Genomic DNA, 25,176 nt, shown 5'->3' on the forward strand with positions numbered 1-25,176 from the left:
TGTGTACTCATCCATGAGAACACAGAAATAATACTGTACTGCACAAGCACTCATCACAGTGCAGCCCAAGACAGATAACACACTTGACATTTTACAACAGGCCATGCAAAGAGGACAGGAAAGTACCACACTAAATGTTGCCCAAAACAATAGTTTAGAATTCTTCTGTCATTCTCAATACATTACCTGGTTACTGAACCAACTGTATAAGTGGGGCCTGTCACACTAAATACTATGTTAAGAACACATTCATTTTCTTATTTTATGAAAATTTATTTCCATTAATTCATACATTTTCCAAAACAGGGAATATGAATAAATCACTTCAGGCCAAATCAGAAGAACAATATATGTGAAAAACCAATTCAAATTCCAACTTATGCTTCTTCATTACTGTTATGCTGACATGAGCATTTTTCTACTGTGCCAATCTCGAAGGTTTTCAGTTAACTTCTGTTTCAAACATTTGAATAATGGAGCACAGTAGGATCAAATTATAGTCTTGCCTATCACTGAGTAAGCTAACAGCATTACACACTGGGAATTCAAGAATACAATGTCCATCATTGGCGAAATACTTTCCAATTGCTTTGATGAAATCTCACAAGACTTTGTTCACAATTTTGGTTTCTGTTTCATCCAAAAAATACAATGGTAGGTCCAAACTTTAACTGCTGCCACTATTGCACGAATGAATTCTCAATGAATGGACCTAAAAATTGCTAAATTCTGGATGTAATTGTTTCTCTGCATCTCTTTCTGGTCAAAAGTCTGCTAGTTAGGTACCCAACACAGGATTCTCTCCTGTTCACTTTTCATGATGAATGCAATTTGCTCATTCAATTGAGACATCTACAATATTAACTAGATGGTTTTCTACGTTTAATAACAATGGACAATTCACTTTTTTAATATTTGAAGCTATACATCACACTGCAGATGTCTGCCAACTACCAAATGCACATCATATCCACTTGAAAACTTCAGCAAAAATGTTATTAAATTAATGTTTTCGATGAGATGGCAGTTTAATAACAATTCCCCTTTCTTCATTAAAATTTTCCTAACCTATCACTCTACCCTCTAAACATTCCTCTTGAAGAACTAAATGGGATATTCTTTTTGAATTAGCAGTTTGGTCCATGATTGATCTTCTCACCATTTACATATATAACAATGTGAGAAATAGTGCAACAAGCACAATTTCTTTAATAGAAAGAAAGCAGTGCAACAAGCATGATTTCTTTAATGGAACTATTTATTTACTGATAGTTTTTTTTCTAATTTAAGTCTATCTTTAGATGGGAGCAAACATTTCTTGTGGCATTTACTTTCTTATGCAGATACAGTATTATTTTCTAAAACAGTACAGAGTACACAATGTCTTCTGTTGCCATGATGACTCAAGGGTCTCCAGCAATTTATGGCAAATTTAACTTAATTAAAAGCATATTTGTCAAGCTCACGTACAGAGAAATCTGTAAAAATACTTACGCATACATTGTGTCCATGTGTCAGATATGTCAACCATACCCATGAGTGCAACTGTAGTGCAGTAAAGAATATATAGGCAAAGGACTGGATTGACAACATTCTGCACAAGCACAGGAGTCCTTGCATACAGTGACCAGTGGAGATGACAGACTGCAGCTAGCTGCAGCAACCGTAAAAAGTAGGCGGCAAATTCCAGTTGTGGGACAAGAAGGTTGGCAGCAGCTGCAGCAGCACTGCAAATAACATACAAACGCAAACATACTCTTCAACACATGCACTTGTTGCATTAGCTCTATTGTGTATCAAAATGACAAGGTGTGACTTGAGGAAAGGGTACAGAAGGACTACGTATTGCTCAGTTGTTGACCGTATCCTCCAGCTTACTAAAATGTTAGTAGTTTAGTTATTTACACATTCCACAAACTGTAGACGTGCAATCTTCAAATTTGTCACTTGATTTATTGTAATACACATATTTTCAGCAAATATACAGTTGCATGAAGATCAAATACAAAAGTTCATTGTACTTATATATTTTATACTCATTTAGTTCTAGATTTGTTTTACTTTAAAATTTCTTCTGTCAGCATCTTTAAGAATCAGTTAATAGAGTATTATGGCTGTGTAAATAACTCATAAACCTAAGAAACTGTCAACCAATGACAGGAAAATTAAAGTAATATTAAATACAGACTTCGCTCCAGTTAATATGGCAGTGACAGGCCATTTAATGAACAGAAAGGTTTGTAGGGAACGCAGCACACCACAGTGGTGTCAGGTGGAAAGCTGATTCACTTGAGGAGCTGTCAACAGGGTTCAATTACTGGCTGCCAGGAGTACTGTGATCGGTTTCTCCTTGCCACAGTGTGAAGTTCTGTGACTATTTATTTCTGTGTTTGAATTCTCATTTGGTTACCACACAAACTTGATGCTATGCATTTGTATGTTAAATTATTTATACAACAGCTTCTCTGTGAACTGTTCCAATTGTTCTACACATGAACGTGCATGACTGTCCTGAATAAAACACTGTCTCAAGATACCGCGTTACATGTAATGTGTGTGTCCTCACTGTATTACAACTCAGCATACGTATTAAGTTCATAAGTCTATCAACAGACTGTGACAGTGATGATCCTAATGTGATACAACTACAGGAAAAAAGTCAGCAATACATAAGCATCACACCAAATTTTCAACAAACAGGGAACTTCCAGACAGAAGGCACACCAGTAATATCCAGACTAGCAGTCTGGCTACTCCCATGTTGATGATAGAACAAAGAACTCTGAATCACCATCCACAACAAAAGAGAGGTGCCATTACAATCCTTGCCCATAGAGCCACAAGGATTTGCACACCAGAATACCTGTATGCCAAATTAAAACATCTAAAGCATGCTTTCAAGGAAAGACGTACACAGAATTCTAAGACCAAACAATGAAAGGCCAAAGGACAAGCATGAAAAACAATGATGGGAGATTACAGTTTTTATTCCTTTTAATAAACAAGGTAAAAGATCAGATTGTAAAGATTTTACAGAAACATCACATTAGAACAGTTTTTAGACCAACAAAGAAAATAGGTCAAGCACTCTAATCTGTGGAGGATAAATGTCTTTCTCTGTCAGCATTTGGCATATGTAACATACCTCACACATGCTGAACAACCAAGAGTAGTGTGAATACACCTGTCAGATGGCAAGACTCAATGGAGGAGCAACGCTTCTGAAGGAGTCCAGTGCAGTTCTGGATGAAACGTTATGAACAGAAGAGTTTTATGGACCACGACCTTATACCCTGAAAGGTTTATCAGGAGCAATAACTCCATTTTGGCCACAAAACCCAGAGTTATGGATCGTGCAGGCAGAGGCAAGTTTTCTCCACGCTGGAGTGACCATGGACTCCGCCAAATTCATGCTGGCAGTAAGCCAATCACATCATCGTTAAGCAGAAGAGGTGTAAGGCATGATAACTTTGCCTCCAGATACAAAAGCACTCGCAAAGCTCAAGGTTGAGTTAATTTGTAGTGTGTCTACTTCGCAAGAAGAATGAGTGAGACAGGTACTGAAGCAGGAGGCCACTGGACAGAGAAAACCATTCCAGTGACTAGTCCATTTATGAAGCAAAATTGACGCATGCATGGTGCCAGATACATTGTTATGCACATTATGAAGTTACCACCTCACATCACAGGTAAAAGCCATTATATCTTACCAAATGGAAATGTTGCTACACATTGTAACTTACTTGACAGACAGGATTCAGCATGCAATTGTGCCGACCTCCTGCACTGGAAACCTAACAGGTCACAGCACACCAATAGTGACTCATGAAGATTACAACAGCTTCACAAACAAGGTCAATGCACTGAGTAAACAGATTAGTGAGCTACTTTGTGATTGGCATGCTAGGTAGTGTTTCCGTAAGGACTCGTCCTACATAAGTGACATAAGCGACTGCCAGCAAACGACACCTGGATATGCAACTTTCCAGCTACAAGCAGCAGCTTCATGCAATATGCTGCGGTGGCCTACGTATGAGTGTCAAACTCCTACTCAGAGATGGCTACCAGAACCAATCAGCTATTTCTATAAAAATAACAAGCTACCACCCTGCAGGTAATGGTAGGTTTGAACACTGCCATCGGTCGTTAAAAGCCACACTAATGTGCCATGAGTCAAAATGGACATCTGCTTTACTGTCGGTCTTATTTGGCTTACATAACATATGCAAGCCTAACCTGGACTCTTCACTGGCTGAGTTAGTATATGGAGTTCTATGGCTACTTGACGAATTTGTTGATCCATGTGCAGCCAAAGTCAATACCTTAAATGAATTACATTTCATTACTCACTTAAAGACAATGAATGTCACAAAACCAGCCATGGAAGTCCACAAACCTTTGTGCATCAAGAGCTGCAATCCTATACATATGTAATGTTGCACAAAGATGGGGTAAAACCTAGACATTCCCATCAGTACCAAGCCCAACTCTGTCTCAATTGATAGGGTGACTCCATTTGCAAGAACTATCACAACCAAATGCTGCACAATGCAACCAGTCCCAGCTTACACCCGATATTCAATAACCTCCATCAGAATGATAATCTGCTCAACAACCATGCCACATGTGTTCTGAGCAGTACATACTCTTTACAGTGTAATTCTTGGATGACACTCCTAATGCAAATAAAGAACGATTCTCCGCTTTCCCCAAGAGGCCTAGAGTAGTGACACACAAAGGCTTCAGGAGGACAGTGGATTGAGGAGCTGTCAACAGGGTCACACACTCACTGCCAGGAATGCTGTGAATGGTTCCTCCTTGCCACAGTGTGAAGTTCTGCGAACATTAATTGCTGTGTTTTAATTCTCACTTGGTTAATGAATAAACCTGATGGTATGTGCTTGTATGTTAACTAGTTACACATCAGTTTCTCTGTAATCTGTTCTAATTGTTCTACACATGAACATGCATGATTGTTCTGAATAAAACACCATCTCAAGATACTACACTACATTTCATATCCATCCCCACTGTATTAAAACTCAGTATACATATTAAGTTCGTAAGTCAAGCAACTGACTGCAACAGGTTGATAGCAAAATAGCATCAAGTGATGGTAATATCATGTAGCATACAACAACACGTTGATATGCAAGACAAGATATACACTATGTGATCAAAAGTATCCGGACACCTGACTGAAAATGACTTACAAGCTGTTGCCCCCCATCAATAATGCTGGAATTCGATATGGTGTTGGCCCACCCTTAGCCTTGATGACAGCTTCCACTCTCGCAGGCATATATTCAATCAGGTGCTAGAAGGTTTCTTGCGGAATGGCAGCCCATTCTTCACGAAGTGCCACGCTGTGAGAGGTATCGATGCCAGTTGATGAGGCCTGGCACGAAGTTGCTGTTTCAAAACATCCCAAAGGTGTTCTAAAGGATTCAGGTCGGGACTCTGTACAGACCAGTGCGTTACAGGGATGTTATTGTCGTGTAACCACACCATCACAGGAAGTGCATTATGAACAGGTGCTGATCATGTTGAAAGATGCAATCGCCATCCCCAAATTGCTCTTCAACAGTTGGAAACAAGAAGGTGCTTAAAACATCAATGTAGGTCTGTGCTGTGATAGTGCCATGCAAAACAACAAGGGGAGCAAGCCTCCTCCATGAAAACCATGACCACAACATAACACCACCGCCTCCAAATTTTACTGTTGGTACTACACCTACTGGCAGATGACGTTCACCGGGCATTCGTCATACCAACACCCTGCCATCGGATCGCCACATTGTGTACCGTGATTCGTCACTCCACACAATGTTTTTCCATTGTTCAATCGTCCAATGTTTACATTTCTTACACCAAGCGAGGTGTCATTTGGCTTACCAGCATGATGTGTGGCTTAAGAGCAGCAGCTCAACCCTGAAATCCAAGTTTTCTATCCTCTCACCTAACTGTCATAGTGATTGCAGTGGATCCTGATGTAGTTTGGAATTCCTGTGTGATGGTCTGGATAGATATCTGCCTGTTACACATTACGGCCCTCTTCAACTGTCGGCGGTCTCTATCAGTCAACAAACGTGGTTGGCCTGTACACTTTTGTGCTGTACGTGTCCCTTCACATTAACACTTTACTATCACATCAAAAACAGTGGACCCAAGGATGTTTAGGAGTGTGGAAATCTCACATACAGATGTATGACACAAGTGACACCCAATCACCTGACCACATTCGAAGTCCGTGAGTTCTGAGGAGCACCCCATTCTGCTCTCTCACAATTTCTAAGGACTACTGAGGTCACTGATATGGAGTACCTGGCAGTAGGTGGCAGGACAATGAACCTAATATGAAAAACATATGTTTTTGGGGGTGTCTGGATACTTTCGATCACATAGTGTATTTGTGTGTTGTGGTTGACAATAAAGAACTGTAGATACTACAGTATTTTGATGATGAGGTGGTTTTGTTTCCGCATTTGTTCCACGATTATGATGGATTCAATGTTGGTTCAGTAATTACAAGAACAGCAGTATCTGCTGCAACAGCAACATCAGCACTAACAGCAGTTTGAGTGACAGCAACAGGACTTTGGGTGACAACAGCAGCAGTCAGATTTGCTTTGTCAGTCAGTTATAAGTTCTCACAGTGCTGATGCCCATCAGACACCATCCTCTACATGTCCAACCACTGCTCCAAGTGAATAAAGATTGAGATTGATACGCGCAATGCTTGCAGCAAAATTTCACATTGTTTCAGGTAGAGGACTTGTCTTGGACTGAGTCCAAAACATTTAATTTGTTCCCAAAACTTGCTCCATTGAAGGATCTAGTGGCTTTTTTTTTTTTTATTGTTGAACTGTGCGAGTTGCTCAGTGTGTATTATCTTAAACAAACCCACTAAGTGCTTCCCATAATGATTGCTCTACCTTCGTGGTTTAACTTAACTAGGAAGTGCATATTTGTTTGTGTTCATTGTAGTCAGTCCTATGCTAACTCTTTGATACGTAACATTGCTATCCATTGTGATCTGGCCAGGGAAATATGTCGCAGGGCTTTGCGTTAAGAAGATCCTACAGTGGAGGTGATTCTGACTATTACAGAGGCATTTGAGGTGACCAGGGCTGTGACGTAACTATTTGAGAACACCTTGAAAGCCATGTTGGTGCATGCATTCCCACAGCAAAGGTGTCGATCACTAACACCCTCGTCATGCTCATTGGGTTTGCGCTGCTGTTTGCTGACGGATGGTGCTCCCTCCTGACAAATGAATATGCTGCCCGCACCAGAAGGCATTGTGCATGCCTTGTCATAAACAAGGCCACACAGCAGCTATTTGCTATGGCTACCCGAACAGCCAGTCCTAGTCACAGACATGGAGTCCATAGCATTATCACAGTGCACATACGGGAGCTCAGTGCAGTAAGATCTATATTACGCTTCACATTCAGCTACAGTAATTCCATCTCCAGGTCAATATTGAGGGCCACTACATCTCTCATGAATCTTGAAACCTGTTATCACTTGGGTCGCCCCACTCTTCCTCAACAGATTGCTGTTTGGTCAGTTATGGTGAGCAGCACATTCCTGTTCATTGCTAGTTCACAATTGACATCACCTATCACCAAATATTCCAGAGATAATATAGCCCCCATTCAGATCTCTGGGCAGGGACTACTCAGGACGACTTAGTTATCACAAGAAACAAAACTGGCATTCTAAGGACTGGAGTGTGGAATGTCAGATTCCTTAATCGAGCAGGTAGGTTAGAAAATTTAAGAAAGGAAATGGATAGGTTAAAGTTAGATATAGGGAGAGTTTGTGAATTTTGGTGGCAGGAGGAGCAAGACTTCTGGTTAGATGAATACAGGGTTATAAAGACAAAAACAAGTAAGGGTAATGCAGATGTAGGCTTCAAAATGAATAAAAAAAATAGGAAAGTGGATAAGATACTATGAACAGCATAGCGAACACATTATTGTAGCCAAGGTAGACATGAAGCCCCACAAGTAGCACAAGTTTATAAGCCAACTAGCTCCTCTAATGATGAAGAGGTTGAAGAAATGTATGATTTGATAAAAGAAATTATTCAGACAGTTAAGGAAGACAAAAATGTAACAGACATGTGGGACTGGAATTTGATAGTAAGAAAAGGAAGAGAAGGAAATGTAGAAGGTGAACATGGACTGGGGGCAAGGAAAGAAAGAGGAAGCCACCTGGTAGAATTTTGCACAGAGCATTACTTAATCATAGCTAATACTTGGTTTAAAAATCATGAAAGAAGATTGAATATGAGGTAGAGGCCTGGAGACACTGGAAGGTTTCAGACAGATTATATAATGGTAAGACAGAGATTTAGGAACCAGGTTTTAAATTCTAAGACATTCCCAGGGGCAGATGTGGACTCTGACCACAGTCTATTGGTTATGAACTGTAGAGTAAAACTGAAGAAACTGCAAAGAGATGGGAATTCAAGTAGATGGGACTTTGATAAACTGGAACATTCAGAGGTTTTAGAGTGTTTCAGAGAGAGTATTAGGAAACGACTGACAAGAACGGGAAAGAAATACAGTAGAAGAAAAATGGGTAGCTTTGAGATGAAATAGTGAAGGCAGTAGAGGATCAACTAGGTAAGAAGATGAGGGTTAGTAGAAATCCTTGTGTAACAGAAGAGATATTGAACTTAATTGATGAAAGGAGAAAATATAAACATGCAGTAAATGAAGCAGATGAAAAGGAATACAAACATCTCAAAAATGAGATCAACAGGAGGTGCAAAATGGCTAAGCAGGAATGGGTGGAGGACAAATTTTAGATGTAAAAGCATATATCACTAGGGGTAAGATAGATACTGCCTACAGGAAAATTAAAAAGACTTTTGGAGAAAAGAGATCCACCTGTATGAATATCAAGAGATCAGATGGAAAACCAGTCCTAAGCAAGGAAGGGAAAACAGAAAGATGGAAGGTATATATAGAGGGTCCATACAAGGGCACTGTACTTGAGAGCAATTTAGAGAAATGGAAGAGGACATAGATGAGGATGTAATGGGAGATATGATACTGCCTGAAGAATATGATATAAGCCAAAATAAGGCCCTGGCAGTAGACAACATTCCCTCTAAAATCTGGTGAGCAAGATGTCAGGGACAGGCAAAATAGCCTCAGACTTCATGAAGAATGAAATAATTACAATCCCAAACAAAGCAGGTGTTGACATGTGAAAAAATTACAACTATCAGTTTAATAAGTCATGATTGCCAAATACTAACACGAATTCTTTACAGATTAATGGTAAAACTGGTAGAAGCCGACCTTGGGGAAGATCAGTTTGGATTCCATAGAAATGTTGAAACACGCTAGGCAATACTAAACCTACGACTTATTTTGGAAGATTGGTTAAGGAGAGGGCAACTACATTTCTTTTTTTTGTGGGCTTAAAGAAAGCTTTTGACAAAGTTGATTGGAATACTCTCAAATTCTGAAAGTGGCAGCAGTAAAACACAAGGAGCAAAAGACCATTTACAATTTGTACAGATACCAGATGGCACTTATAAAAATTGATGGGCATGAAAGGGAAGCAGTGGTTGAGAAGGGGGTGAAACAGGGCTGCAGCCTATCCCTCATGTTATTCAATCTGTATATTGAGCAAGCAGTAAAGGAAACGAAAGAAAATTTGGAGTAGGAACTAAAATCCAAGAAGAAGAAATAAAAACTTTGAGGTTTGTCAACGACACTGTAATTCTGTCAGAGACAGCAAGGGGGGCAAGGGATCTGCAAGAGCAGCTGAATGGAGCAGATAGTGTCTTGAAAAGAGGATATAAGATGAACATCAACAAAAGCAAAATGAGGATAATGGAATGTAGTCAAATTAATTCAAGTGATGCTGAGGGAATTATATTAGAAAATGAGACATTTAAAGTTGTTGATGGGTTTTGCTATTTGGGGAGCAAAAGAACTGATGATGGTCGAAGTAGAGAGGATATAAAATGTAGACAGGCAATTGCATGAAAAGCGTTTTTGAAGAAGAGAAATTAATATTGAGTATATATGAAAAGTGTCAGGAAGTCTTTTCTGAAGTATGTGTGCGGAGTGTAGCTATGCATGGAAATGACACATGGATTATAAACAGTTTAAACAAGAAGAGAATAGAAGTTTTTGAAATGTGGTGCTACTGAAGAATGATGAAGATTAGATGGATAGATCACATGACTAATGAGGAGGTACTGAATAGAATTGAAGAGAAGAGATATTTGTAGTACAACCTGACTAAAAGAGGGGATTTGTTGGTAGGACACATTCTGAGGCATCAAGGAATCACCAATTTAGTATTGGAGGGGACTGTGGAGGATAAAAATTGTAGAGGGAGACCAGGAGATGAATGTATTAAGTAGATTCAGAAAGATGTAGGGTGCAGTAGGTATCTGGAGATGAAAAGTTCTGCACAGGACAGAGTAGCATGGTGAGATGCATCAAACCAGTCTCTGGACTGAAGACCACAACAACATCACAAGGGCAATCACATTTTTTGGCAATCAACATTGCAATTTCAGAAAACATTTTCGGTCTTGACACATTCACAGTTTTTGAATTTCATGTTCAGGATTCAGCGCATCTTTTTTCGAACTGAATTCTGTTCCAGCCACTGCCAGGCATTCAGGTCTCTGTTTTCATGTGGCCTGAGTGCCACGATGGATTATGAAGCTCCCATCATCATTAACCCCATGGCCATTACCAAGTTTTAATACGCTCAAGCTATTCTTTTTGCTCTGTGACTAGCTGCCAAGGATGACTTAGGTTGCAAAACCTGAGCATGATTGAACCAGTTCACTCTTCCCAGTAAGCTATGCCTTTGATGGTTATGTGTAAGCCTGAGGGGGCACTTCATTTGTGCAGGAATTTTAAGTCCACGATTAATGTGTTTATAGTCATTTGCTATTGCATTCCATGCACTGAAAAAATTCTCAGGAAGTGAAAGTCAGTGAGTGTTTTTCAAAAACTGAATTGGCAGAGATGTACCTGCCGGTCATTAAAACTCCCTTCTGGTCATAGCAATATGCATGCATGCATGCCATTCAACATCGTGAGTGCTTTCACAGTTTTTCAGAGATTTTTAGATAGTTATTGCAGGATGTACTGTGCTGCACCAACTATCTTGATGATATCATTGTCACTAGTCCCTCACAACAGGAACATCTCACTAACCTTCATACCCTGCTCACTAAACTACAAGAAGTGGGCCTTAAGTGCAATTAGCAAAAGTCAAAGTTTTCCAGATGGAAATAGGGTATCTGAGCCACCTTCTTTTGAAGTATGGTGTCAAACCTATGGAACAGCAAGTGACAATAATTCCCAACCTACCTCCACCACAGAACCTGAAGGAACTCCTTCCCACAGATGCTTCCCCACACACGGTTACAGCAATCTTGGCTCACAAAACTGCTGAGGTTCTAAACAGCCTATCGCTTATGCCTCCAAGATATGGATAGCAACACAATTATTCTCAAATCGAAAAGGCGGTGTGCGCCCGCAAGCTCACATGTGGTACCAAGACGACCGCAACAAATGCCATCTCTTCACCAATCATAAGCTGCTTGTAGCACTCCTCAGCCCTTGTTTGCAACTTCTCCACAGAACCTTTGCGCTTTGTATTCAAGTGTTTATCACTATGAGATTCACTACAGATTGAAATCACAGCATGCAAATATGGACACACTGCAACACTTGCCCATGGCACCTGACCCATATTTTAACAATGCTCAGATTGTTTGTTTTCAGATCAATGATCATTTACAGCAAACACTGGATTGACTTCCAGTTAACAGCCCATCATACAGCCCACACCACCTGTCAGGATCCTATGTTGCATCAAGCAGTTCAGTTTTTGTGCAATGGTAGGCCCAAGTGTTTGCTCACCAAGGAGACTGAACGGTGCACTCCTGCTTAGCACTATTTCAGATGACACCCACGTCATCATCCCTCCAGTCCTGAGAGCTCACATACTGTTCTCCTTCAATGTGGCCAGTGGGGCACAACCAACATTCAGGTACTGGCACAGTGCTTTGTCTACTGACATGGCATTGACTCAAGATACTGAAAAGGTCTTCAGTGAGTGCAGACAGTGAGTCGAGCAGCAGAGGGCTCCACCATAGACTTATGTTCCATGACCCACTCCCAATCAGCCATGATACCACATCCACATCAACTTGCAGGCTCCTTCTGTAATTCCATGTGGTTGACAGTAACTGATGCATTGTCCGACCATCCATACGCTATTTGCATGCGCACCACAGTAGAAGCTACTATGTAGGCACTAACCCAGGTTTTCACAAACAAAGGTGTGCCCTGGACAACCATCTCTGATAATGGCCCATAGTTTGCTTCGGCATTGTTCCAGACTTTTTTGCACCTACCACACTTTACCCACCTCACTTCTGCTCTGTTTCACATGCAGTCAAATGAGATGGCAGAGCATTTGGTGCACATATTTAAGACTGAGTTAAAACAGTGTTTGGCAGATTTGTCAGCAGACTCAGCGTGTACAGGACCACTCCATTGAACTATGGCTCCTGGCAGAAATCTTCCATGGTTATCAGCCCTGAACTCTGCTTCATCTGCTCTACTGTGCACCACAACCTGAGGTGTGTTCGTGTCCTTCACTTTACAGTCTGTGTGATACTGTTTGGGTGGGCACTTCCTGATTGTGGTCTGGGTGGGCTCCATCAATAGTGCAAATGAGGCACAATCAGTGGATGTCAATGGTGGATGCCAGCGGGGTGACCCTCTACTGCCATCAGAACCAGCTGCGCAATCGATGGGGTCCTGAACCACCTTGTCCACGTCCGCCAGCCCACGTGTGAGTGCTACCCCACCTCAGGGGCAGGCGTAATTGGTGTACCTCTGGCCATCACCAGCGGGTCACCTTGGCGGACCCCATGGCCTCCTTGGCCATGCCTGGCTGTTGCTGGTGGCTCTGCACATTTTGTTCTCTGCCTTTGTTCACTTATATGCCTGCCGTGTCGGCTCCCCAGAGGAGGGGAGAGGTGTGATAGCGTGCTCACATATGCTGCCACAACGAGCACAACTTCTACATTCAGCATCACCCACAAGAAGGTAATACGAGGGTGCCTGCTTCATTTGATGGCAGTGCCACTGCTGGACACATGTTTCCAGTGGCACACAGCAAGCAAAGCCTCATTCTCTTGTGCTTCAGCAGTGCTATGTAGATGTTCCACTCACAGACTTAAAACAGTTCCGTGGTGTTGTTGGGCGAACATTGCATGCAATCTGACTTGACCTACACTCTTGGTTAATTTTCACGCATGCTTGCATATTTCCAGTGCTTGGTTGACCACCGATGTTCATATCTGTGTGTGGCTACCAATAAAGAACTGAAGATACTACAACCACACAAAAAAATAAAGCAAAGCTGTATTCGGATAGAAAGGTTGGATTAAATACCACAGTGCTTTACTACTCATGCTCTTATTGGAGATGGTGTGTCCTTGCCTTCCTCAAATCTTTGCACTAACTTACTACATCAGTTATAAGAGGACCTACAGTTAGTATGGACTCCCAACTGTGATGCAACTTGGCATATTCCACATGGATAAATTATAGCCAGATGTGAAATAAGCCTTAAGTGCCAGGGAAAAAAATTCTAGGACTGACTGGAGATTGAATTCCTGGCTTTTAGGGCTTGTAGCCTGGCACTTATCCACTGAGCAAAAGAAAAAAGGACAAGTGCAGCCAGAACTCACACTGTTAGGGTTCGATATAAACTTAATTATGTATGCAGACAATAACAATAATAATAATAATAATAATAATAATAGTGTCATGTAGTCCAATGGCCTGGTGCAAGTCTTTCTATGAGTTTGCAAGTATCAAAATGTGACATGCATGGTCATACATTTTGATTGCACTGAGTTAGAAGTTTAAATCACTTACACTGGCAAGGGACCAAAATCACTTACAGCTCTTCTTAGCATTTGCCATAAATTTCAAATTGATACATAAACCCATTCCTGCTTAAAAGGAGTCTTTACAGATGGCTGCACCTTTTAATTACATTGACTTAGAAGCTTAAATCTTTCACTTTGCCAAGAACCGTAGATATTACTATTTGCCAAGAACCATAGATATTACTATCTGACAAACTTCAGCTTTATACCTCGTCCCGTTCCTGACAAAAAGGCATCTTCACAGTCAGACAGCCAGACAGACATACAACAAAGTGATCCTGTAAGTGTTCCATTGTTGCAGAACAAGTTACAGAACCCTAAAAACTATGGGAAAGGACAGAACTAATAAGTTTATATTTGATTGCACATGGAAAATTCAGAAGATAGTTTTAAAGGTAAGAAACCTCCATAGCAGGAAGGGATGCCAGCTGAAACACGACAAATAAGACATATCCCGACAATCATTCTTCCCACGTACTATTCATGAGGGGAATATGGTTGGAGGGATCAGCTAGTGGTACCGAAAGTACCCTCCGTCACATACCATTAGGTGGCTTGTGGAGTATGATGTAGCTGTAGATATATTAACTGTAAAATGAGTGCTCCCTACAAGGGATGATTTCAGTACCTTGGATGAAAGTTTTAGTAACTATCACCAGTGAAGAGCATGATAACTCCATTATTCTACAGACCCATTTGTCTCTTAAATGTTCTGCATAAGGCATTTGAGAAACTAATATGTTAGTACAGCATGATGCGTCTACATCATCTAGTGTTTAAGAGGCATAAATCCAAATATGGTTGTGGCAGATTTACCAACAGTAGTGCTAGTAGTTTGGTAATCAGGGTAAAATATTAATGGTAGTTATGTAAAGTAGGAATGAATTACCTTGTAACACCACTAGGGCCATACATGAAAGTTCTTGGCCTGTGTCAGAAACTGGGTCAACATCCACAAAATTTTGTTCTGTTATGTTGTTGTTTTTCGTGCAGGGTACTCAGCACTGTAGTTATCACAGCCTGCCTAACAATTTAAGTAACTGAGCTGCAATTAACACGCAGGATTTTATGTGGCAAGGACCACAAACAAACTGTCCACCAGAGTTAAAGCCGCCATTGTGGCCACCACCAAACTGTGACTAACGAAGTTGACCATCCAGTTTTGTTTTGTTTTATTTTATGGCACAAAAATAACTAGGGTCACACACGTCTATGTCAGAACTGTATAACAAGAAGGTAAAGAGAGGAGTTAAAAACAACTACACGTTAATCCCAATCAACAGAAGAGAAGACAGCTGACAACAGGGACATGGAGAGAAAGAGCTATAAAATACGCCATAGAGAAACGGAGGTCCTGAACTAAAAATTAAATCTCCTTTGCCATATTGCTAAGACAGATCAGAAGTAAAATGCACTTGACAACCCATGCTTCGTTCGCTAGAATGGCTGATAACTCAGATGGCAAACACAAACAAGAATGTAAGTGGTTAAAAAAAAAGGCATTCTGTCAAGAAATGGTGGACTGTCAAAGGTTGAGCACAAAGTGGTGAGGGAGCGCTACTTTGCAAATGGCGATGGCTAAAAAGACAGTGCTCAATACACAACCTAACAAAAACGATCTCCTCAGAGTGAGAGGGCTGAGAGGAGGTTGTCCATGAGAGGCTTACTAACCCGTAGTTTGTTCCCATGAATGGAGGACTAGTGGTGATGCCAAAGTGACAACACCTGCTAACAGATGGCAACACAGAGATCATCAGAGGTGTAAGGACTGCAGCCTTGACAGCACCAGTGGCCTCGTTTCCTGTCAGACTGACGTGACCAAGAACCCACATAAACATCACCATGGGTCCATAAAAAGTGAGCAAATGACAGCTTTCCAGGACCCATTGCACTAAGGGATGGATGGTGTACAGCACACAGGGGCTTCAGAGGGCACTGAGAGTCGGAGCAGATGATGCAATTGAAGAGCCTGTGACACAGGATGTACTGCATCATGGCCTGATAGAAGGTGAAGAGCTCTGCTGTAAATACTGAGCAGTGTTCCGGAAGCCGATACTGGAAAAATGTCGGTGTCAATGACGGAGGCACACCTGACACCATGGTCTGACCGAGAGCCATCACTGTACACAAAGGTATTATCGCAAAGTTCCGTGGGAAGATTGTGAAACTGAAGGCAATAGAGTGAGGCCGTAGTAGAGTCTCAGGAAGCGAATGAAGGCCAAGGCAAACAAGTGTGAAGTCAAGCTCCAGGAGCAAGAGCCGAAAACAAACTCCAGGAGGTAATGGAGAAGAATAACGCACCTCATACTGGCAATCAAATGACTCATCAAAGAAGGAGGTATGGGATGCATGGCCAAGCATGGCAGACAAACGACATGCATATCTGCTGAGGTGAAAGTCACGGCAGTAGGACAGCAGTAGTTTGGCAGCTTATGCATACAGAGTCTCAACTGAGATGGTGCAAAAGGTGCCAGTGGCCAAACGGATGCCACGGCCATGATAGTGGAGAGTATTAAGACAGCATAAGAGGGATGGACATGCAGATGCATAAACCAAACACCCATAGTCTAGTTTTGAACTGACAAGGGACCGGGACAAACGAAAGAGAGTAGTTCGATCTGCTCCCCAGGAAGTATCACTGCGGACACACAGGACACTGAGCGGCCTCTTACAGCAGGGGGTGCCAGGTAAGACACATGGGAGGACCAAGAAAATTTCTTATCGATCATGAGCCCCAAGACTTTCGTAGTTTCAATTAACAGAAGAGCAACAGGCCCAAGATGTAAAGACGGTGGATGAAATCAACCGTACTGCCAGAAATTCATACAAACGGTTTTGTCAGCGAAAAAAGCGAAAACCATTGTCAATGCTTCATGAGTAAAGACAATCAAGAAATCACTGAACATGCCACCTATGAGACAAGTCCTTGGAGAACTTAAATAGATTGCAAAATAAGGGAGCCGGAGATGTCCAGTGGGAGACAGATCATTATAGAGTTATGGGCAATAGCAATGAGGACGATGCTCAGGACGGAACCCTGAGGTACACTGTTTTCTTGGATAAAGTCACTGATAAGACAGAACCCACATGTACCTTGAAACCTCGGTCTTTTAAAAAAATCTGAAGAAAACAGGGCATCCGGCCACAGAAGCCCCACATGTAGATCCCAGTTCTCCAGCAGGTGATGTAGGCATTTGCCAAATTGAAAAACATGGCCACAATTTGGAATTTCCGCAGACAACCATTCATGACATGGGTGGACAAAGTGACAAGATGGTCAACTGCAGAATGGCTTGCTCAAAATCCACACTGTGCAGTGGTTAGTAAACTGTGAGACTTGAGCCACCAAACCAGCCGGGCATGAATCGTATGTCCCATTGCCTTGCAAACACAGCTGGCAAGAGAACTGGGGCAGCAGCTAGAAAGAAGGGTTTGTCCTTGCCGCGCTTGGGCATGGGTAAGACTGTGGCTTTACGCCAGCATCTGGGAAATGTGCTCTCCGCCCAGATGCGGTTGTACGTATGAAGCAGAAAGTGCTTACCTGCAAGAGAAAAGCACTGCAACATTGGAATGTGAACTTTATCTGGCTTTGAGGCAGTGGATCAGGATGAAGTGAGAGCATGATACAGCTCAATCATAGTAAAGGTGGCATTTTAGCACTCATGATTCAGAGAAGACAAGGGTATCAACCAGGCCCCTTCTGCTTGTTTCTGATGGAGAAAGGCAGGGTGATAGTGGGAGAAGCTCAAAATCTCCACAAAACGGTGATCCAAGGTGTCAGAGATAGCAATAGGGTCCACTATGACATCGTCTGCTACTGTCAGGTCGGAAACTGGGGAATGGATATTGGTCCCAGCGAGCCGTCGGAGGTTGGCCCACATGACAGAAGAGGGAGTGCAGCTGTTAAAAGAACGAGTGAATGAAATCCAGCCAGCTTGTTTGCTATCCTGAATAACATGATGGCACTGTGCATGTTTATAAAGAATGCAGTTTGCTATAGTAGGATGACAATTAAAAATGCAGAAGGCACATACCCGCGCACAAACTGCGACGTGGAATGCCTCAGTCTGCCAAGGGGTAGGGACACAGCATGGTGAAGAGGAAGTGCAGGAAACAAAACATTCTGTAGCAGTAAGGATTATGTTTTAAGATATTCTACACGGTCAATTGGGGAAGTGCTGTTTGTTTAAGGTCGCCAGGGATGGGTAAAGCCTCCAGTTAGCCTTAGAAAACTGCTATTTAGGTGTGCACGTATGTGCGGTAGGAGCCAGCAAATGGATGGCACACGGGAAATGGTTGCTCATGTATGTGTCAGAGAGAACGGACCATTAGAGACAATGGGCAATGCAGAAGGAAAGGTCCAAATGGTAATAGGTGTGTGTGGAGTATGAAAGGAAAGTGGGTGCTCTTGTGTTAAGGTCAGCCAAAGGGGATGGTGCGCATAAAGGGAAGCAGAAAAGGGAGACATAACTGCTCAATAAGCTGGAGGAAGTCTGCCCTGGTGACATTGAACGATGGACGAATGTACTGGTAAAGAGGGAGAAGGTCAAGTGAGGAAGGAAAAGGCGAACTGCAACAGCTTGAAGGCAGGTAATCAGGGAGATGGGTTGACTATGAACGTCATTCCGTATGAGCAGCATGACTCCCCTATGACACAGAATACCTTCCTTGGGAGGAAGGTCAAAAAAGACCATGAAGAATTGCGAGTGCGGAAAGAAGTGGTGAGGGTGCAATATTGTTTCCTGGAGGCAGAGAACAAGGACACTACTATTCTAAGAGCAGCTGTAAATCCTCTTTGTTTGATTGAAGGCCATGAACATTTCATTGAAGAAGAATTATAACGAGGAAAGGGGAGGAGGGAAAAAAAGGGTTGTCACCTTGGCAGCTGCCTAGTGCCAGCCTTCAAAAGCACGCTGCTACGGGGTGCAGCAGCTGGAGGACCCTGCCCCATGAGATCTACAGAGGCTTCAGCATTCTCTCTCTCTGTTGATCTGTGGAGTCCAGGACAAAAAAAATCAATTAGCAGTGCACATCAGCAACATGGAGGTCAGCCGGGCGAGGGTATCACATGGCAACATTGTCAAAGAGGTTCTCCGAGTCTGTGAAGGAGACGACCATTTGCCTTCTTGGAGCCTTTCTGGTTGGTAGCAGAAGATCGAGATGTTTGTCGGCTGGAGGAACATAGGAAGTCTTTGTGGGAGTAGTCCTTGTCTCCTTTCCAGCCTGCCAGTTGTGTAGCAGGTGACTTCCCCCCGTGAACGAAACTTTGGTGAATTGTTGCACAGCTGGACGAGGAGAGGATGACTTTACCATGACACTGGGTGATTTCACAATCACAGTGCTGAATTTGAGGTCACATGTCTGTGTGGCCACATCCTTCACGAAGCAAGATGTGGCGAGAATAGTACTGTAAGTGCCAGATGGTAGAACGCAGAGTTTGCAACTAGCCAATAACTTGCGAGCGACCAGATAAGGCACTTTTTCCTTTACCCAGATCTCCAAGACAGCCTGCTTAGCGAGATACATGGGACAATCTCAAGAGGAGGCAGCATGGTTGCCATTTTAGTTGATACAGCAGGAAAAAGGAGGCACACAATCACCATCGTGAGCTTCCATATCACAGGTTACACATTTGGCTGGGTGTCAACAGGACATTCGAGTGTGGTTGAAACAATGACAGAGGTAGCAGCACATTGGGTGCGGAATGTACTGTCGGACTGCGATAACTTCATAATCTTCTTGGATCTTGGATGGTGGCACCACTCTACCAAAAGCGAGAAAAAGTATGTGTGTGGACACTGAGGATGCATCTACCTTTCTCATCATTCAATGGACAACAATGACAATCTGATCAGAGTGTTACATTTGGATTTCTGCCTCTGTCAGACCATCAAGCAGCCGGACCTCAACTCTAACACAATAGCCATGGAGAAGCGATGTAGCAAGCTGTTGTTGTGTTTGAGAATCAGAAGTAGTTTCCGAAAGCAAAGTGGCATTGTGTAAATGACAGCAGGATTTCACAAGGGCTGCCAATGCATCAACACCTTTCTGAATAAGAAACAGATTTACCATTGCAAAAGACTGACAGTCTTCAGTATGTGAAGCCACGAGGAACTGTGGTGCAGCTGGGAGGGTGTTTGAATTGGGAGCTTCATTCCATTTATGTTTGGTAGACATTGACTATGAAGATGATGACTGGCTCATTACGAGAAAATCCCCATGATTGCCAGCATCTCCAATGGCATACTCCTTCCAACTGGTAATCCCCTTCAAAAGCGAGCACACCTGCCTTAGGTCACACCTCCTGAACACCTGACAGGGGGAATAATCAGCAATTTGGAAAGGTAGCAGCTCAGGCAATCACCCCTCCATGGGCTTGGCCTGTACCAGCGGGTACGTGCGAACCCTAGCTGTTGACCTGGGACTGTGAGTTAGGCATTACCCAGTCACCTGTTATGCGTCAGATGCATGGACTGGCCTTCAGGAGTGCACAGGGAGGAAGAAGAAAAAGAGGAAACTCAAACTCCAAAGCAGAGTAAGGGTAGAAGGAGGTGAATGAAGAAAGAAAAAAGGTGGGAAAAACAGTGGTAAGACTGTTCTAATGCCAGCTATGGAAAATGAGGAAAACAGCACAGACATGTTCACCAAGGGAGGGGAAAAGTAATAGAAAGAGGATAGACACACAGCACAAAAGGGAAAAGATGCCACAAAGGCTGGGGCCTAGTGGTAGCCAAGCACGAACCTACCAGAAAGCAGCGAGTCCCATGTGGGGTTGACACCCAGTGGCACAACACACTACTGAACACAGTATGCTCAAGTTTAATGGCTGCTTCACAAACTGTACTCTCTGGATCCTTCCCTCCAGCATTGGCTTTTCTGACCCCTGTAGATTGGAATTATTCTTGCAACACACCCGTCGCTCGCATAATTCTCCTGGCCTCAATCTCCACTCACTCACTGTCCTCACACCCTCTAAACAACTGTTTCCCCTTTCTCTGTCTGTCACACCTTCCAATCCACACCACCATGTTGCATTCATGGTATGCTGCACCTCACTGGATATGGTACCTAACTGCCACAAGCTCACCATGTGCACCTGCCACCCTGCCCTTCGAGACACCAGCTACCTGTCTCCAATCCCTCCTCCTGTTACTGCCTCTTTCTCTCTCTACTCACCTCAACCAACACAAACCACACCCCAATCCATTACATGCTAAGCATCACAAATGTGTGGTTCTTCGTGTCTGAGAAGGAAGCCATGTTTTAGGAGGCTGTGTCCTACTCAAAGACATGATAAGCAGATTTCATACTTCTAATTGGTGGAAGGAGATGCACACGCTCTTATAGTCCACTTTACTGATGCAATTTATTTTCCATCATGGACAGCCACCCCCCCCCCCCCCCCTCCCGACATGTTATGGAGCATCTCAGCCATGATATAAAGGCACACATAGGCACAGGACACTGACTGGCTAACTCATTCCCACAAATTATTCTGTGTTGTGGTACAAGCTGTGTTATAACATGATGTGTCAACTTGACCTGAAAAATAGGGATATGCGACTTTTAAAAATCGTAATCCAATGCATATTTCTTAAAAATGTTAAACTGAAATACAATCATGTGACATAATTCTCTGTTTAGGACAATTTACTACCAACAGAAATACTTCTAAATATGTGATGGTTTACAGCTACACTGCAGATTAATTTTCAACAGTTAAAAATGAGAAAACTGAAATCAATGAGACTATACTTCTCTTGTAGAAGACTGAAAGACATCACAAAGCTGGAACAACATATAAAAAACAGTCAGAATGTACAATATCTGACAATCAGCAATTACAAGTGAACACCGCAGATATGTCGTAAGGAACAGAACAATACATGAAGGATTAACTTAGCCTAAGAGAAAAATAGAATTGACATCCCCAGGGGATAAAAAGAAGACAGCCTTGATTGAAATGTGGTAAAAATGTACAAGTAGCCTTTGAAGCCTGAGGACTGCAAGCTGGGGTTTGAGTAGAACAAAAAGCTTTACTAATGAGATGTAAGAGATGGCAGCATGCGTAACCAAACACCAGGTGAGTTAAGTATAAGAAAGCTTTGTGCAAAACAGATCCTATATTTACAAAATGTTGACAAAATGTAAAAGCAAATTTCTACACTCCTTTTAAAATAATGCGATTGATTATGTGTGCCTATTGATCGGTGTCTCAAGAGATACGGATCCACTACTTCACATCATAAATTAAACATCAATCAAAACAGTGGTGGAAGTTTACAAACACATGATAAATCACACAAAGTCTATTTATCATACAGAAAACATGGCCAATGTATTCTGTAATGCAAAAGGAATTATCCTCTTTGGCTAGCTCACAAAGGATAACAGTAGGTCACGAATACTGACTACATCTGTACTTCTGTCCACATCAAACCTACCAACCACCAGCAATTTCTCCAAGACAGCTGCCACCCATTCCATACCAAGAAGTCACTCCCATACAGCCAAGCTATCCATAGCTTTAACATCTACAGTGACGAGTAGTCCCTCTTGATATATACCAAGGGTCTCACTGAGGCCTTCACAGACTGTAATTACCCTCCCTACCATGTAAAATAACAGATCTCCTGTGTCTTATCTTTCGAGGCAACCACCACTTCCCAAACTCCCACCATTTGGCCACAAGAGAGTATTCCCCTCATGACTCAATACCACCCAGGACTGGAGCAACTGAACTACATTCTCTGCCAGGGTTTCAACTACCTCTCATTGTGTCCTGAAATGAGAAATGTCCTACCCACTACTCTTCCCATCCCTCCCACCGTGGTATTCTCCTGCCCACCAAACCTACACAATGTCCTCACCAATCCCTACACAAGCCATGCTCTCAACCCCTTACCCCATGGCTCATATCCCTTTAATAGATGTAGATGCAAGACCTGTTCCATACATCCTCACACCACCACCTACCCCAGTCCAGTCACAAACATCACTTATCCCATCAAAGGTAGGTGTACTTGTGAAACCAGTCATGTGATCTACGAACTAAGCTGCAACCACTGTGCTGCATTTTATGTAAACATGACAACCAACAAGCTGTCTGCCCGCAAGAATGGCCACCAACAAATTGTGGCCAAGAGACTACTGGACCACCCTGCTGCTGAGCACGCCACCCAATACGAAGTTATTCATTTCAATGACTGGTTCAAACCTGTGCCATCTGGATCCTTCCCATCAAAACCAGATTTTCTCAATTGTGCTGGTGGGAACTCTCCCTGCAATATACCCTATGTTCCCGTAACCCTTCTGGCCTCAACCTTCGTTAGTCACTGTCCTTACCCATCTAGCCCCTTCCCTGTTCCCATTCCAGCATTACTCAAGTCCTCTATTCCACCAACACACCCGGTGTTTTTACTTCTCTCCTTTTCCGGTACCCCACCCACTCTCCCCTTCTACCCTCTATCTAACCTCCCAACTGCACCCAACTGCTCTACCCTCTCTCCATCTTGTCCCTGCATGCTCCCACTAGCAGCACTTTACCTATTGTCAACAAAGGTCTCATTGTCCAAAAGCTCACTTTCTGACAGTCTTTTTGTTGTGACTACCTGCCACTCAGAATCTCCACTATATGGTGAGTAGCAATGATCCTTTTCATAATGTTGTTACATTCCATCCTGGATTTTCCACTGTTTTGTGCAAATCTTCAGGATGAACTAGATTAAAAATATGGGAGACACAGCTTCACTGCCAACAGAAAAAAAAAAAAAAATCTTTGAAGATCATGAAAGGAGCTTTGGCAAGGGGAAACAGGAATAGCTCATACAAGACATGATTGCCTACACACAGAATACAAAATTCTTATATTGATCAGGGGAAAGTCTATTACTTTGATATGAAAAGAACACCTCTTCAGGTGCCTGTGGATTGTGTCAGTGCACCTGACTGTTCTTATTAATACCTATCCACCACTCAGACCAGTCTCACACTCATTATGCAGAGAAACTGCAAGCAAGTATTTCTTTATTAGACATGAGAGATTCTGTGTAATATCATTAAATTTATTTCGGAAATAGGGATTGAGGGAGTTAAATATTTGCATCGCACAACGGTTGCTCAACTGAATCTCTGTAAAAAGGTTTTCAATCCAATAGAGGTTATGGCACCTGTAGGTTGATTGGCTGGAGATGGGAGGTATGGGGTGGGGTTAAGTTGCTAAATAGTGATGTCATCAATCCCTCATTCAAGGGATAGTACATCTGGAGTTAGTAACATCAGCCAGAAATTTGATCAAATTGTAATCAAGGAGTAGTAAACTCAGGATACGGAAAGCTATACTGACGCCAGATATGAGAAGTTATTGAATGAGAGGTAAAAGTATATTGTTTGGGTGGGTCTGCAGGTCAGAATCAGACAAGGATTTCTCAGGAGTCATGTGTGGCGAGAGAATATTATAAGGGGGACAAACAAGAATAACTGAATACGGATTTGTAAGATATTTACAGACGACTGGAAAGCATTTGACTTTGTCGCAATAACATCAGTGCTGACATCACTTGAGAAGCAACATAAGTTCGCTGAGGAACATGTACAACAATATTGCAGGTGCCATTCAACTGAATCAACAGAGAAAAATTTCTGAACTGGGAGAGGAATTAGGTAAGTTGATTCCAATTCACCAAAACTGCTTTCTCCCACCTGAGAAGAGGTTTTCAAATGATTAGGTTGCAATGAAGAAGGAATACATGCAAATTAATCTTACCTAAACCACCACTGTTTTGTTGGTTTCAAATCCAGCAAACAAAGGACAGAGGAACTGAACAGAGCAAGAACGACAATGGAACTGAAAATTAATTACAGTAAGACCAAAACACATTATCTGATCAAAACTATCCAGACATCCCTTCGTAATGTGCAATTGTCCACTAGTTGTCATGAGAGGCAGACCTGCAACTGTAAAAGAGGACAAAGAGTATCATGCTCTCAGTAGAAAAGCAGAAACAGCAGAATGAGTCAGTCAGGGGAGCTCAGTGACATCAAACATGAACTAGTCATTGGATGCCATCAGAGTAACAAATCTGGGATGGTTGGTGATGTGATTGTGAACTGGAAACCAAAGGAACAACCATAGCTAAATCAAAGTCAGACAGACCTCATGTACTGACAGGTGGCGACTGTTGAGCAATGTGAAAGGGGTTGTAAAA

At 42.4% G+C, this 25,176-nt stretch overlaps 1 protein-coding gene across 2 annotated transcripts in view; it reads right to left on the bottom strand.

Annotated features, from left to right (window-relative positions):
* Positions 1-25,176, bottom strand: part of LOC126282066 (uncharacterized) — a 108,677-nt gene that overhangs the window by 77,105 nt on the left and 6,396 nt on the right. For both annotated transcript variants that reach the window (XR_007551322.1, XM_049981510.1), the window contains exon 2: positions 1,495-1,727. Coding sequence is in view for 1 of the 2 variants with exons in the window: in XM_049981510.1 (XP_049837467.1) it covers positions 1,495-1,727 (233 nt within the window). In the remaining variant the exon portion in view is untranslated. The remainder of the gene's footprint in view (positions 1-1,494; positions 1,728-25,176) is intronic.

The sequence above is a fragment of the Schistocerca gregaria genome, chromosome 7 (genome assembly GCF_023897955.1).
Source record: "Schistocerca gregaria isolate iqSchGreg1 chromosome 7, iqSchGreg1.2, whole genome shotgun sequence".
NCBI classification, from domain to species: Eukaryota; Metazoa; Arthropoda; class Insecta; order Orthoptera; family Acrididae; genus Schistocerca; species Schistocerca gregaria.